The following is a 13,960-nucleotide window of genomic DNA, read 5'->3' on the forward strand; positions in this document are numbered from 1 at the left end:
GATTGTATACTTCAAATTATTACTCAAGAACTTAGTTCAGCAAAAATCAAAATAACCCAATAAGGCAGGAAACACATTCAACCATTTAATTTTTCATAGAACATACCTAAAGGATAATAATAACTTGCTTAGATTTGCTTTCACTTGTTGACCTCATATCTCACCTGAATTGAACTGCACCGGCTCCTTTTATTCATTGATGGATAATATCATTAATTTGGACTTCTTGAACTCTTCCCACTATAGATTCTTCCCTGAAAACTAGTTATATAATAAAGAAAGACAGGCAAAGTAAAAGCAATAAAATAAAATTCAGAGGTTCATCCCAATGTACTTTTACACCTTATTCCATTGGGTCACCAAGATCGGCTGCAAATCTTCATTTTCTCCCATTAGACATTTAAACTTCAAAGTAGAAAACCATGAACTCTTTAAGTCAACCTCCCCAAATGAGACATCTAAATCGAGAAATTTTGACCTTCTCTATAGTTGTAAGAAAGGGTCCTTTCAGTCTTTAAGCATCACCCTAATAACAACTTAAGAAGCTAATCTTCAAAATCCTTGGGAGGACACCAAACTAAGCTGAATTGTTGGCACATGAAATTTCAGCCCTTGAAAGCGAACAGACAACGAAAGAGCAAATGATTGAGCAACGCTTCATTTTCTCAAATACATAGAGCAGGATCTTTGTGGATGTAAAGAAACCAGAGGATCTTTGTGCTCTCTACCTCTCTAGGCTATCATGAGTAACCAAGCTTGAAATTAGGTCACTCCCTTGGAATATTTGGAAGTCAAGAACATAGGATATTGGTAATTTAATTAGTAGTCCAAGGAATTTCCCGATAACCACTGAGCTAAATCTAATGCCCTTGACATCGTGCTTAGCTTATCCTACAAGGTTATCTGTCTGCACGTTCTTAAATGGATATTAGCACAGGACCTATAAAGATGCCTACTTCAAGAGCCCAAATGATAACGCGATAGTAAATCTGGGGTCTTTGTTATCACACTACTAGCCAGTAAACTATCTGATCTTTAATAGCCAGGTATTGTCATCAAAGCGTTTAGTTTGCCAGAGAAATAGCGTTGATCAAAGATTGGATACCAAATGCATATCAACTTTGCATAACTGATGAAAATTAGATACAGCGCACATTTAGCAGATTATACAACAGAATAGAGCATTCATAAACTAATTATTTATAGATGAGGTAATCAGCTGCTTTTAAACAACAAAACGGAGACTACAAATCATTATCATCTGTACCTCTAGTGGCTTCTCTGCCTCTCTCATCTGTGCTTCCAATACAACTATCCATATTGGACAAATTATGTTCCATCAAGGTCTACTGACTAGTGGCCTTCATATCCACCCACCTCTGGTGCTCATCCTCCAATGCCTCAACATCCTCCACCCAATCTTCCATGTTCGCACCAATGGTTTCCAAAAAAACAGGATCAAGTGCATCTATTGAGCACCTTGCTTTACAAGTCTCCAGTCTCCTGCTTGGGGCACAAGTGGAAGAATATAAAGATCATTTTCCTTGGCTTTTTTTTAAAAGTATACATATCCTTACCCCAATTCTTATGGAGAAATTGAAATTTATCTTTTGTTCAAATGTTGTAATTTTGCAATACAATCCAAAGAATAATGATTCTACACCTAGTCTACAATGCTATACATATCACAAATTTTTTAAATGATGAAGATATGGATGTAATGTTCGTTATCATGCAACCCAATTTTAAGAAAATCGGAAACAAAGCCTCCCCAATTGACATATCAAACTGACACAAAAAACAATAATCCTAACTCCTAAGCTAGCATGGTTTTCCTTCAACACCAAATATTCTTGCCAAATAAAGATTGAAGAACCACCATGGGTAGGTGTACAAAGTACTTTGGGTTAATGATAGAACCCAAATGTATTGAAATGTAAAGAGATAATGGAACCTCCCTTTCATGAGCACTCTCACTCGAGCCCTAACCAAATTAACCGAATCAATTCTTCCTTCCCCCTTTCCCACTACCCCTATTTATATCCAAATACCATAATTAACTCTCTAATTATTTATTAATATACTCCTGTAATATCCTTAACTTCTTTCTAATGGCAATCCTATCAGTTAACTATGGTGGTGAATTAGTTATGATAATGCATGGAAATCCTAGAAACTTTTAACTGAGTAGAAAAGTAGCATATGAACAGTCCTCAGCAACAATTTATAACTTATTGGATTAGTCAGCAACATAAAGTCACTTAATGGTCCGAGCTTTGGACTCTGGAGTATGATCAGAAATCACCAGAAAAGGATGCTGAGGTAGGTTAAAATAATGAATTTTATTTTTTGAGTTCACATTCAAATCAATAAAAGTAAAAAGCTGTAAGCCATCTGCCAAATGCTTTAGAAAAAGTTTCATGAATCGCAGTTTGTTTGTGGAACATCTGACTTACGGAAACTCACTGCCACAAATATTCTCACCAACATTTAGAAAAAAGAAAGAACATCCAAGTTACCTCTCCTGGAGTTGCAAGTTATAATGAGCAAATGCAAGGTCATTCATCTTCTGCTTTTCAAGCCGGTTCTTCTTCTTTGAATAGATATATTTGAACACACTCAAGCTTTTACGACATTGTATAATGGTGCAGCTCTGACTTAATATCCTAACGGCCAAGCGTTGTAAATCCGGGTAATCAGTTCCATACAATGACCACCAAGTAGCTAAAAGACATAACAACGGAAGTTAACAGTTAGTAATGTAAGATTTCAGAAAAATATTTTAGGTTGAAAGTAACCTGGGGCCAATGAATCTCGACCATGTAATGCCACTGGCCGCCCAAAATCTCCAACAGCTTCCTCATAGAAGTTTATGTTGTTTGTAATCATAACCTGGGATGTTATATCTGGCTCTAAGGCTTCAATGCAATCAAGTAAACCCTTTTGAATAACTTTGCTGGGTACGAATGTAGGACTATAGAATATCGATGGATTTAGGTAGTATGCAGCCAAATGAAGAGAGCTCTGAAATTCCTTCAGCAAAACATGGTCAATGGCTTTCAAATATGGCAAGTAGACGGATTCCTTCTGGTTGAAAGCGAGCATGACACTGTTCTTTGCTTTTTCAAATGCATCATATATAAACCCGGCAGATGGCTTCTCCTCTGATTCAAGAAATTGCATCACAGAAAGTAAGGGTTTTGTTCCCATTGTAATATGTTCACACTTTGACCAGAAGATTGGATCAGCTGTGATCTTTGCCACCTCAAGTCCAGCCCCGGCCTTCGAAAAATTCGACTGCATCCAAGCACCACTGGTAAACATCTGACAAATATGGTTTTTCAAAGAAAAAATGTTTTGAAGAGTCAAGAAGATGGAGAAATATCTTGAAGATGCAAGTTGAATAATCTCTCTTCCACCACTTCTCTTCTTTATCTGATTTAGGACCCAGACATCGTTGTATATGAACTGAACTATCCTCTTCGCTTTCCCAACAATCTCTTTTACTTCTTCCATTTTCTCAAATTCCTCGAGGATTAACTCCACACAATGTGCAGCACAAACACTTGAGAAAAATGTCTTGTATTTTTCGACCAAGAGTATACCTGCAGCTTTAAGCAAGGGAGAAGTATCTGTTACAAAATTGACGATATTCTTCAGTCCAACTTCTTGAACAATGCTGTCAAATAAATTTAGAAGCCCTTCCGGTGATTCTGATATTTCTGATAAATCAACAGATTTAAGGAACATGGTACCCCTAGGACAATAGACAAAAAAGTTTATGACTACAGAACCAGTTCTATCCATCCACCTATCAACCAAGACTGAGCACCCTGTAACCTCCCAAGACTTTCTCAACTCTTCAACATACACCCCAACATCCCGGACACTTCTGTCGAGCAATTTACCCATCAAAGAATGACAGGTAGGCATCTTATAACCAGGGCCTACAGCAGCAATGGCATCAGCCATTTGTTGGAAATGTTGTGTGCTTACTGCACTAATAGGTATACCAGCTTGGTATATAAATCTGGCAACAGCCATATCAGCTTGTTCTATGCTTTCTATTGTCGAGGTATTCTGGTTAACAGATTGAGTGACAAAAGATGTTGGAAAAGGGTATTTCTTTTTCCTCTTTGCTTTCTTAGTAACACTTTCCAATACCTCCTTTCCCCTTCTCTGGAAAGAGCGTCGTCGAGTATTCTGAACTCGGTGTACCCCATCATCTATTTCTTCCCTACTCGAGACGCAGGATGCTGCATTTTTGCTACCTTTCTTCAGCCGTTTCAGCTTTGCCAAAACTTTAAAACCTAAAAGTTGTCGGATCTGCACCTTAACTTCTTCTGGAACTTCCTCACAAGGAGTTACATTTCCTCTTTCCCCAGCAAGATGTTGCTTTAGTCTGGATATGCCACCCCCAAGCATTACTTTATTACAGTATTTACATTTAATCTTCTGACGACCCCCATTGACCATAATTCCATGAGCCCAACCAGGATCAGAAGCTCGTGGAGGTACCATACCCTGTTTAAGATGTTCAGTTACTCAACTGTAATGTGACTAACTTCTTATTAAGAGGAAATTCAATCAACTTTAAAACCTTATAAACAGAACAAGCCATGTTTGCCAGTGCAAACAGACCCACTCACTCGTTTTTCCTTGAATTTCATATCTGTGAGAAGCTCCTCAGACTCCTCCATTGGATGTTCATAACCTGACTTATCTTGTTGAATCAAACAAAAAGAATAAAATAAATCACTAAAAGATAAATTAAATCGTATGAACGAACTAAAGAGTATGGTTTATCCACTGAATTCTTGAAACAATGTGAAACAAATACGATGGTGTTACCAGTGTAAGTGATGACCAAGAGTTCAGAGAAAGCTTTCAATCAGTCTGAGGTTGAATAACAAGCAATGTAATGCTATACATTTTACCAGACCATTTTATTTCCCAGTTTATTATATTAGATCTTGTCATGACCCCAATCATTTCCACGGACATTTACTTTCAAATTAAAACAATAAAATCCTAAAAGCATAGCTAGCATTCTACACCAAAGAACAAAATGATTTCCCTGATGAAAGGATGAAAAATTAAAATTTACAAAATGAAAGGGGAAGATCAGCATAATCAAGAAAATAATAGAATGAAAACTCTTTGGATCTGAACATGTCTTCTATGTGAGTTCTTACAAGGTCTGCCTCCATGAAAAAACATAAGTATATGTCATGCACTGTATATTTCCAAAGCCCATTTCTAAAAGATAGTAGTATCCTTGTACCAAAAGAAAGTATATACTGTCATATTTTCTAGCATTGCAAACCGCATAGCATCACATACAACTATGATAATATGTAGTAAACATGTCTCAACAAACTCCTTCCGACTCATATTTATAATGCTTTAGCACCAGATTCTTGCATGGTCTAATCAATTAAAATTACCCTGTTCATCCAATATTTTTACTAAATTCATATCTGAATGTGTCTGAAAATGCTCATTATGAAGCCTGGCTTCCATGGCCCAGTTGCTATGAACACAAACCAGCTCACTTTTTCTTTTTGGACAGTCTGCGTGCAATGGTTGGTGGCCCCTTGGGCCATTATTTCTTATACTTTGGATTATGATTTCACTTCACCTTATGAATTGCTTCACTCCATTAAAGAAACTCAAGTAACATTTCGACACACTGAGTGATTCAACATTTTGATCAAACCATTACCATTTCACTGAACAATTGAGCAAATTTGTAAATTCCCAAAAGGTAAAGCTATGCTGAAAAAACTGGAAATTAAAAAACAAACACTAGTTCAACTTGATGATCCGAAGGTCAGACAGTAACGTTCAATGAATAGGAGATTATCATTCAGAGAAGCTGAATTTCGAGAGAGGGCAAACCAGTGTACACTGACATGCTTGTAAATTACAATGATAAGAGGCAGAAGTTGAGAAAAGAAGCTCAAATAGAAGGAAAGAGGTTCATAGTTAGCAATCAAAATGACAAACAAAAGCAGGTACGGAGAGTTCATCTGCAGAGGAAGTTCAAATCGAGTGATTGTAATGCAAAAAGAAAATAATCGAATTGGAAAGTTAATTTGTTCTTCATTTCTCAGCTAAACATTCAACTTTCCACAATGTTGGAAAATAAGTAAATCAAATTTCAGCTCACTTACTCTATAACTAATGAACTCGAAAACACCATGCTAAATCCGAAATTGCCGGAGTCGGAGCGGAATCCGGCCAAGCTTTTGGGAACTGAAACAACAGATCAAAGGAGCTGAAATTGGAAGATCAAAGATCAAATACTCTGGCCGTAATCCCCAAGCCCAGACGTAGCCGAAAAATCAGTATGATTTCGGATAGCTCCTAATCTCCAAATTAAGAAAAGATAAGTTTCGGCTGGAAAAGTCAGAATCCGAAGAACGAGATAACGCTCGACACGTTTCACAATTCATAGCTACAGTCTCGTTCCACCTATTTCTCGTTCTTCAAGAGAAATATTTCCATCTTCAAGTCGCCTTCCATAAAATTTATTGGATAAACATTGATTACCCAACATCACTAAATGAGTTGTTATGCAATACAGATAAAAAGTCCCACATCATATTCTATCTGTCTCACGAAAAATATAAAAAAAAATATGTTGTCAAATCTCTAATTTTTAAGTGTCATATTTCGATCCTCTTCTCTACTACTTAGAAAAAGGTGAATCGTCATTTCAACTGACGGTTGAACAATTATACATTTAAATCCCACTTTTTAATATAAAATGTCCTTGTTCACGATTTTATACTTCATTAGCATCTAGGGTTCTACGAACGAAATTAAAAACGGATTCATTCGTACATTTTGTGCACAGTGATTATGAAATGAGAGAATATTTTTATGCAAATATTATATTTGTTTGATAGTAACCCTGAGAACATTTAGACATTAAAAAATGATAATTCAAATAAGTTGTAACAACCTAACGTTTCAACCAGTCATAGTTTGCAAAAGTATTTACTTAAGTCACCGAACAATTATTCCAATGTATTATCTAAAATCTTGCCCTACTTCTCGTAAATTTAAAGTTTAACGCATATGGACATCTGTATGATAGGTTGATCGACACTATCAATAAGCTTCATTTTCTAGATAGAGGAAGAGATGCTCGTTTTTTCACCAGTTTACACTAGAAGAACAAAATTTGTAGAGAGTTTCGGAAGATTTGAAAATGAGATGTAAAAATTTGTTATAATAGGCATCCATCAATCGATCTTTTATCTATCTTAATTTCATTCATTTATATTGGAGTTAGTTCTTGTAATTAGTGTTCGAAACTCCTTTTGATGAATCTTTTTATTGAATAACTTGAACATTCTTTTACATATTTCAATGAAAGCTCGATTTCTAATATTAAAAACCTTAGAGAGAATTAGATGTTCATCCCGAACAAACCTTTTATTTAGTGGGTTACATCAATAAGGCTACAAGCTTAGAAACATAGAGCAAATAGAAAAAATCGCCTTAAATTTGTGTTTCTAATTGACCGAGTAGCTCTAGACACATGGATAGAAGCGGTATAAAAAGACATGACCTTGGTCGTAAAGGTAACTAAAGTTCAAATTCTCACCCGTACCAAAAATTCGCCCACATACACAGAGCAAGTGGAGAAAATTGAAAGTAACTCAACATAAGAACCACAAACAAACAAGAAATTAAACCAAAGCTTCAACTAAGACTTGCTCCTCTAACCTTTATAGGAAGTATTGATGAATCCGAAACTGACAAATGTAGCAGAAGCTAATTCAATGCAAAGGGCTTCTTCAGCATCACGTTTAGGGCAGAGGGTTTCTTAAATTTGAATAGCTCCTGCTTGCTGCACGTGAATTCCTTGTGTCGTCTAGCAAATAAAAGCCAGCAACACATTCCCTAATAATAATTTGGCTATGTCCCATTCACTTGGGACTATAATCTTTTCAATACTCCTTGATTGGACACAAATCTAGCTCAAGATGTCCTAACTATAAAGATTTTCCATGCTTTCCTTCAAAGATGATATAGAACGTGTTCGAGAACCAAGTGTGCATTTGGTTGATGAACTAAAATTGAGATAACCTTCACCCGAACTTTTGACTTTAATAAGAAGAAAAAATATCCATAAACAAGAATACGAAAGGAATCAATGGAAAGTAGAGATGTATTCAATGTGTTTTACTTCCTAAACTATAAAATTCAAAAATGAATATTGTTCTAAAAAATACTCACCAAATAATTATGTGAGATCCCACATCGGTTGGGGAGAAGAACGAAACATTCTTTATAAGGGTGTGGAAACCTCTCCCTAGCAGACACGTTTTAAAAAACTTGAGGGAAAATCCGAAAGGGAAAACCCAAAGAGGACAATCTGCTAATAATGGGCTTGAGCCGTTACAAATTAACATGAACATAACTCAACTGCTTGAGATAATGCATGTTAAACCAAAAGATTAGAAGTTCAAATTATAACGCTCACACGGTTAAACTCAAAAAATAAACCCACCAAATATAAAATTCAGCAACATCATTTAATTCAAAAAAAAACAAACAAACAAACAAATAAATGGGGCATAGCATATTTTATTTAGATAAAACAATTAAATGCTTGCCTCAGAAACACTTTTTCCATTGTGGGCAAATAAGCATAAAAATTCAAGCATCTTAAATTACTCACAAGTACTACCAAATATTATATAAACGATCTATAAAAGTAAATAAATCCAGGATTTCCCCATCATATGTTGCTAGAAAGTGACCGACTAATTAATAAACCGAAAATGAATATGAACCTTCCTCAACCTGTGTGAAAAGCAATATTTATCACAGCCAGAAAGCACATTGATTATAAATGAATCCAACTACCATTGCAATATATGAAGAGAAAAGATGAACCCCCATGTCATCTCAGGACGAGATGGTGCTCTTAAATTTCAAAATGTCTCGTCTTCATAGCTTTACAAGATCCAGCAATTCAAATTTTGATCTATAAGACTAAAAAAATGTACCTTCGTACATATAAGAAGATCAAGTGCCCCAGTTCATTTAAAGTTTCTGAAGATGTTGAGTTTACTTGCCAAAACATGTGAACCTTCAAAACATGGCCATGGATCATGTGAAATGCAACAGATGTACCTCTTCTACATTAAAAACTAACCTTCCTTCCATCTACACTATAAAAATGATCATAACATACTAAATCATCAGTCAGCCACCAACATTTACAACAAACTTTCAGTCTATTTTCTCTTTCTTTCGCATTTACCACTTCATTCGTATATCGTTTTGGCTTTTGCATTATCGAGCAACAATGAAGAAATTTTCTATTGTAGCTCACATGTCTCTACTTCTTGGAATTTTCTTCATCATACTAATGATTGGTAGAAGTCTTGATGTAACAACTCACTGGGATAACAGTAAGATAAATCATCATCTACGTGATTGTGGTTTACATTAGCTATTTATTGTATCATTCTAGTTGTTGAGAAAATGCATTTGTATCCCTATAACATATACATCGATATCTTTCTCTGATTTAGATATGGCATTTAAGCTTTTAAGTGTGATGTTTCAGTGAGCTTCAGTGCAGAAGATGCTCACAGAACAGATGGCAGTTTAAGGCAAGAGGAGGTATTGTGTGTTTTCTCAGCCCACATTTCTTCACCTAGTTCAAAACATTTTGCTAGAAAATTTACCGAAAAAGATAGCCTAACTGGGACAAGAACAGGAAAAATATGAATAATAGATGCTTACTTGAGAGCACATCGAACAAGACGAACCATAGCAACACACTAACAGGAGACCATTTAAAGAAATTCACTGCAAAAGAGAAATCATCATTCAGTTTCTTTGTCATGCGTGCCTGTGCAGGAAAAGGCTAAAGAAGTACTTGGTATGGAGTTATACCCTACAGGATCCAGCCTCCCAGACTGCTCCCATGCATGTGGACCATGTTTTCCGTGCAAAAGGGTGATGGTGAGCTTCAAATGCTCTGTTGCGGAGTCATGTCCAACTGTCTACAGATGCATGTGTAAAGGGAAATATTATCATGTACCATCCAATTGAATTGAGCAAAAACTCAATCTGGAGGAATTTGCAGCAAAGAAAAAAGCAATTAATGTTTGAGTCAGCACTAAGCACAGATAGGGCGACTATGGAAGTATTATTTCATTGTATCAAGATCATTCTGTACGAGAAAGTAACTGAGGCAACAAACTTTCAAGCACAGGAAGTTCAAATAGGAAGTTAGAACTTGTTTCTTTTTCTCGTTTATCTCGTTTAGTCTAATTGTAATGAAATCTGGTCTATCCTGTTGCACAACTCTCTAGGCTTTCAAGTCGAGATATACAGTTGAATGGAGATTAGAAAAACAAACCAGAATAAGAGGATAAGCTTGTAAAGTTTGGAATGTCAAGAGGCATCTACATCTATGTTTTCACTTGCACCACCAAAAAGCATACCCATTCAGCCTAAACTGAAGAAAGTTTGTTCAACTCTTCAGGTTAAAGGAAGGAATAAGTAAGAGTTCATAGAGATGCGGTCAAAAACCAACGAATCCAGATCATGTTCTTTGAAAACGACCGTCTACAGAAGAGGACTTTCAAATAAAAAGGTCAGTGGGATAAATACAACTTTGATGGTACCAGCTGATCGGAAAGTGATTACATGGCTGAAATTTATCAGACAGCAAGAAACAGTTTTAAAAAAAAAAATTTAAAAAGAAAGGGATACCTGATCAATAAAGATATGAACAGCAAGATATCAGTATCATTAATTACCAGAGCAAACAACAATATCTGGTCTTCAGGAATTAATGAAAACCTAGATTGAAGGAAAGAAATAAGCATAATCAGTTTCTATACAAAATAAAAGCTGCAATTCAAACAGAGACTAAACTACTGCACAGACTTGAACCACTCAACAGAACATGAATTTCAAAACTACCCAAGGCCAGTTCTATACCAAATGGATTCTAGACCTCAAGCTTCCTATTAGGCATGAAAACGACAACTTTCTTGAGTCCCTGAAAAATAGATCAGCAGACCTCTGCTTTTCCGGCCCTTCATCCTACACCTTTCCTCCTAGTTAGTGCTTCTTTCATCGGTGCTCATTCAAATCTCACACACACACACAGAAGAGATGATTTTACATTGATTCTTCATTCTGGTGTCAAAATTTGCATCTGCTGTTATTTTCTGATAGTTTCTGTTAGACGAACACGACTCTCCACAATGGTACGATATTGTCCACTTTGAGCATAAGCTCTCATGGCTTTGCTTTGGGCTTCCCGAAAGGCCTCATACCAATGGAATTGGTATTCCTCACTTATAAACCCATGATCATTCCCTAAATTAGCTGATGTGGGACTTTCATCATCCAATACCTCCCCTCGAACAAAGCACGCCTCCCCTTAATCGAGGCTCGACTCCTTTGGAGTCTTAGTCATTTTTTACTGCCTTTGTCTTTGTACCTTCGAGGAGGCTTGACTCCTTTTTTCTTTTTGGAGTCCTTTGTTCAACATTCGAGGATTTGCCAATCTATTGGCACGGCTAAGTTTAGGGCATGGCTCTAATACCATGTTAGACGAACATGACTCTCCACAATGGTATGATATTGTCCACTTTGAGCATAAGCTCTCATGGCTTTGCTTTGGGCTTCCCGAAAGACCTCATACCAATGGAGTTAGTATTCCTCACTTATAAACCCATGATCATTCCCTAAATTAGCCGATGTGGGACTTTCATCATCCAACACTGTTAGATGGAAGTGTCCCAAATTGGTTAATTTAGGGAATGGTCATGGGTTTATAATCTAAGAATACACTCTCCATTGGTGTGAAGCCCTTTGGGAAGCCCACAGCAAAGCCATGAGAGCTTATGCTCAAAGTGGACAATATCATACCATTGTGGAGAGTCGTGCTCATCTAACAGTTTCTACATCTCAAACTAAAAATAGCACTCTAATCTTTCATATGCTCGTTTCCTTGATAGGTGTCTCAATGCAGGAACTTGGACAGCAAACAGGACCCTAAAACTATCCCAACCATATTCGTGAATACTATAGGAAAAGAAACAAGATGCAGTTAACAGGGGAAACAATATGCAAGACCCATTTGCACAATTGTATCCAATATCGAAATTCAATCGAAATTCCACAAACTATCCGAACCAGAATGAAAACAGAAAAATAGAGGCCGATTATCTAAAGAGATAGATTGCAGAAAGAGAAAATTCAAGTCAACGAATCAATAATTAGTAAAAGACGATCCAGACGACCGATAATGATAAAGGAAACACGAGCATTCATCGGTGAAACGGTGGCCGATATACATCCACCTATAACAATTCGAGTTATAGGGCAAACCCCTCGATTGGATAGATAACATATCGTTCGTCGAGAATCAAATGGTTATCAATTACTTCGATAAAAAAAAAAATGTATATTAGATGATCGGACAGTCAAACCGATTAAGAAAAAACAAAAACACGAATTCAGTAACCTTTCGAAACATCAGCTTTACAACGTTAATGTGAATTATCAACTGACTCTACTTGAAGAGTCCCCGCCGTTTCCCCTAGAGCAGCAAGGGCTTTCATTCCCGTGGTGATGATTATGCCCATGGTCATCCTCCTGGTCGCTGTCGTCCTCGTCAAAGGGCTTCTGCTTGTGGAATATACAGCACTTCTTGGAACTCTTCTTCTGCATGAACTCGTTGTCGACGGTGCCTTCCTTCCACGAGACCTTCTTCTTCTTCCGATTGAGACGGAGAACTAGGGTTTCGGGTGGCTGGGAGGAAGAGGATCCGTTGGCCAAGACGACGGTGGTTGTGAGGGAAGGGGAGGACGACGTTAATGCTCCGGGGGCGGTCGTCGGTGCCCTAGCCATGTGTGATCAAGCAATTCTGCGTATCGGAACGAGAATTGGGAATGGAGTCTTCGATGGCTTCAGATTTTTCATATCCCACGAGAAAGACTAGTCCGCGCGCATCTCGAACCTTGCCGCCATTCTTTTGTGGCTAAATTTTAGTGTTAAAAAAAAAAAAAAAAAAAAAAAAACAAGATTTTTAAAATAAATTTTATTATGTTCGAAAATAATAAAAAAAATATTAAAAAATGACTTTAATAATAGTTTAAAAAAATGATTTTAAAATATCCAAAAATAATATGTCGAGCTTTAAAAAAAATATATTTTTATCCTTAGAAATGACATATTTAACCTTTCTGTATTTCTAATTAGTTCTTAAATATTTAAATTATTTACAAATTAGTCCTTGAATTTAAAATTCGTTTCTGTGTCAATTCATGCAAAATTTTCCTTTTTTAAAAGGTTTAGAACGGAATTATTACCACTTTTATATTATGATAATTGATTTTCAATAAATATGAGCATATTTAAAAATGATTTTAATCCTTTTAAAAATAAGTGTCTTTAATTTTTATTTGATCGAGGTTTAAAAAATATATTTTTATTTTTAGAAATGACATATTTAGCTTCGATATTTGAATTTATATTTCTAATTAGTCCTTAAATATTTAAATTATTTGCAAATTAGTCCTTGATTTAAAATTCGTTTCAATCTCCATCCATGCAAAATTTTCCTTTTTTTAGGATTGAGGGCGGAATTATTACCATTTTTATATTATAATAATTGATTTTGAATAATTATGAACCTATTTAAAAATAATTTTAGTTAAAAAAAAACATTTTTTTTTTTGTTGTTGTTAATAGGATATGTATTTCTAATTAGTCTCTAGAATTTTAAATTATTTACAAATTGGTCCTTGAATTTAAAACCATTTCAATTTCCATCCCTACCAAAAGTTATTTTTTTTTTAGAGACGATGACCGAATTAAAAATAAATAAATAAATAAATTTGTAGGTATCGAATTATTTTAATTATATTCGTATCTTTTTTTATATATATTTGAAAAAAATATT

The 13,960-nt window shown here is 35.7% G+C and overlaps 3 protein-coding genes and 1 long non-coding RNA gene across 8 annotated transcripts; 1 reads left to right on the forward strand and 3 right to left on the reverse strand.

Annotated features, from left to right (window-relative positions):
• Nucleotides 1-325: 325 nt before the first annotated feature.
• LOC111487192 lies at nt 326-6,548 on the reverse strand. 4 transcript variants are annotated; one of them, XM_023134492.1, is made up of 5 exons: nt 6,177-6,548; nt 4,650-4,714; nt 2,799-4,524; nt 2,520-2,724; nt 326-1,503 (listed from the first exon to the last, which is right to left on the reverse strand). In XM_023134492.1, exons 2-5 carry the CDS (start codon nt 4,698-4,700, stop codon nt 1,347-1,349), a joined length of 2,139 nt encoding a protein of 712 aa, XP_022990260.1. In that variant the 5' UTR covers nt 4,701-4,714; nt 6,177-6,548; the 3' UTR covers nt 326-1,346. The 4 variants fall into 4 exon arrangements, with proteins under 4 accessions (XP_022990260.1, XP_022990259.1, XP_022990258.1 ...); XM_023134491.1 differs by having other exon boundaries at nt 4,650-4,718; XM_023134490.1 differs by having other exon boundaries at nt 4,650-4,723.
• A 2,350-nt stretch (nt 6,549-8,898) lies between these two features.
• LOC111487354 lies at nt 8,899-10,745 on the reverse strand. 2 transcript variants are annotated; one of them, XR_002719039.1, is made up of 3 exons: nt 10,482-10,745; nt 9,928-10,037; nt 8,899-9,840 (listed from the first exon to the last, which is right to left on the reverse strand). It is a non-coding gene; the product is annotated as an uncharacterized LOC111487354 (long non-coding RNA). The 2 variants fall into 2 exon arrangements; XR_002719040.1 differs by lacking the exon at nt 10,482-10,745 and having other exon boundaries at nt 9,928-10,048.
• On the forward strand, nt 9,311-10,146 carry LOC111487339 (protein EPIDERMAL PATTERNING FACTOR 1). The gene is made up of 3 exons (XM_023134724.1): nt 9,311-9,437; nt 9,596-9,651; nt 9,892-10,146. The coding sequence occupies exons 1-3, from the start codon at nt 9,332-9,334 to the stop codon at nt 10,084-10,086; spliced, it is 357 nt and encodes a 118-aa protein (XP_022990492.1). The 5' UTR covers nt 9,311-9,331; the 3' UTR covers nt 10,087-10,146.
• Nucleotides 10,746-12,302: 1,557 nt separating the features above from the next.
• Nucleotides 12,303-13,026, reverse strand: LOC111487340 (protein phosphatase 1 regulatory subunit INH3-like). Its single transcript, XM_023134725.1, has one exon. The coding sequence runs from the start codon at nt 12,904-12,906 to the stop codon at nt 12,559-12,561; it is 348 nt and encodes a 115-aa protein (XP_022990493.1). The 5' UTR covers nt 12,907-13,026; the 3' UTR covers nt 12,303-12,558.
• Nucleotides 13,027-13,960: the final 934 nt, after the last annotated feature.

The sequence above is a fragment of the Cucurbita maxima genome, unplaced genomic scaffold (assembly GCF_002738345.1).
Source record: "Cucurbita maxima cultivar Rimu unplaced genomic scaffold, Cmax_1.0 Cma_Scf00012, whole genome shotgun sequence".
Taxonomy (NCBI): Eukaryota; Viridiplantae; Streptophyta; class Magnoliopsida; order Cucurbitales; family Cucurbitaceae; genus Cucurbita; species Cucurbita maxima.

Excerpts from the sequence above, each read along its gene's own strand:
- LOC111487192 (XM_023134492.1), bottom strand. The coding sequence starts at position 4,700 with ATGGAGGAGTCTGAGGAGCTTCTCACAGATATGAAATTCAAGGAAAAA. Across the intron at positions 2,725-2,798 it reads TCGAGATTCATTGGCCCCAG|CTACTTGGTGGTCATTGTAT; the intron begins GTTACTTTCAAC and ends TATGTCTTTTAG. Across the intron at positions 1,504-2,519 it reads AACTTGCAACTCCAGGAGAG|GAGACTGGAGACTTGTAAAG; the intron begins GTAACTTGGATG and ends TGCCCCAAGCAG.
- LOC111487339 (XM_023134724.1), top strand. The coding sequence starts at position 9,332 with ATGAAGAAATTTTCTATTGTAGCTCACATGTCTCTACTTCTTGGAATT. Across the intron at positions 9,438-9,595 it reads AACAACTCACTGGGATAACA|TGAGCTTCAGTGCAGAAGAT; the intron begins GTAAGATAAATC and ends GTGATGTTTCAG. Across the intron at positions 9,652-9,891 it reads GCAGTTTAAGGCAAGAGGAG|GAAAAGGCTAAAGAAGTACT; the intron begins GTATTGTGTGTT and ends GTGCCTGTGCAG.
- LOC111487340 (XM_023134725.1), bottom strand. The coding sequence starts at position 12,906 with ATGGCTAGGGCACCGACGACCGCCCCCGGAGCATTAACGTCGTCCTCC.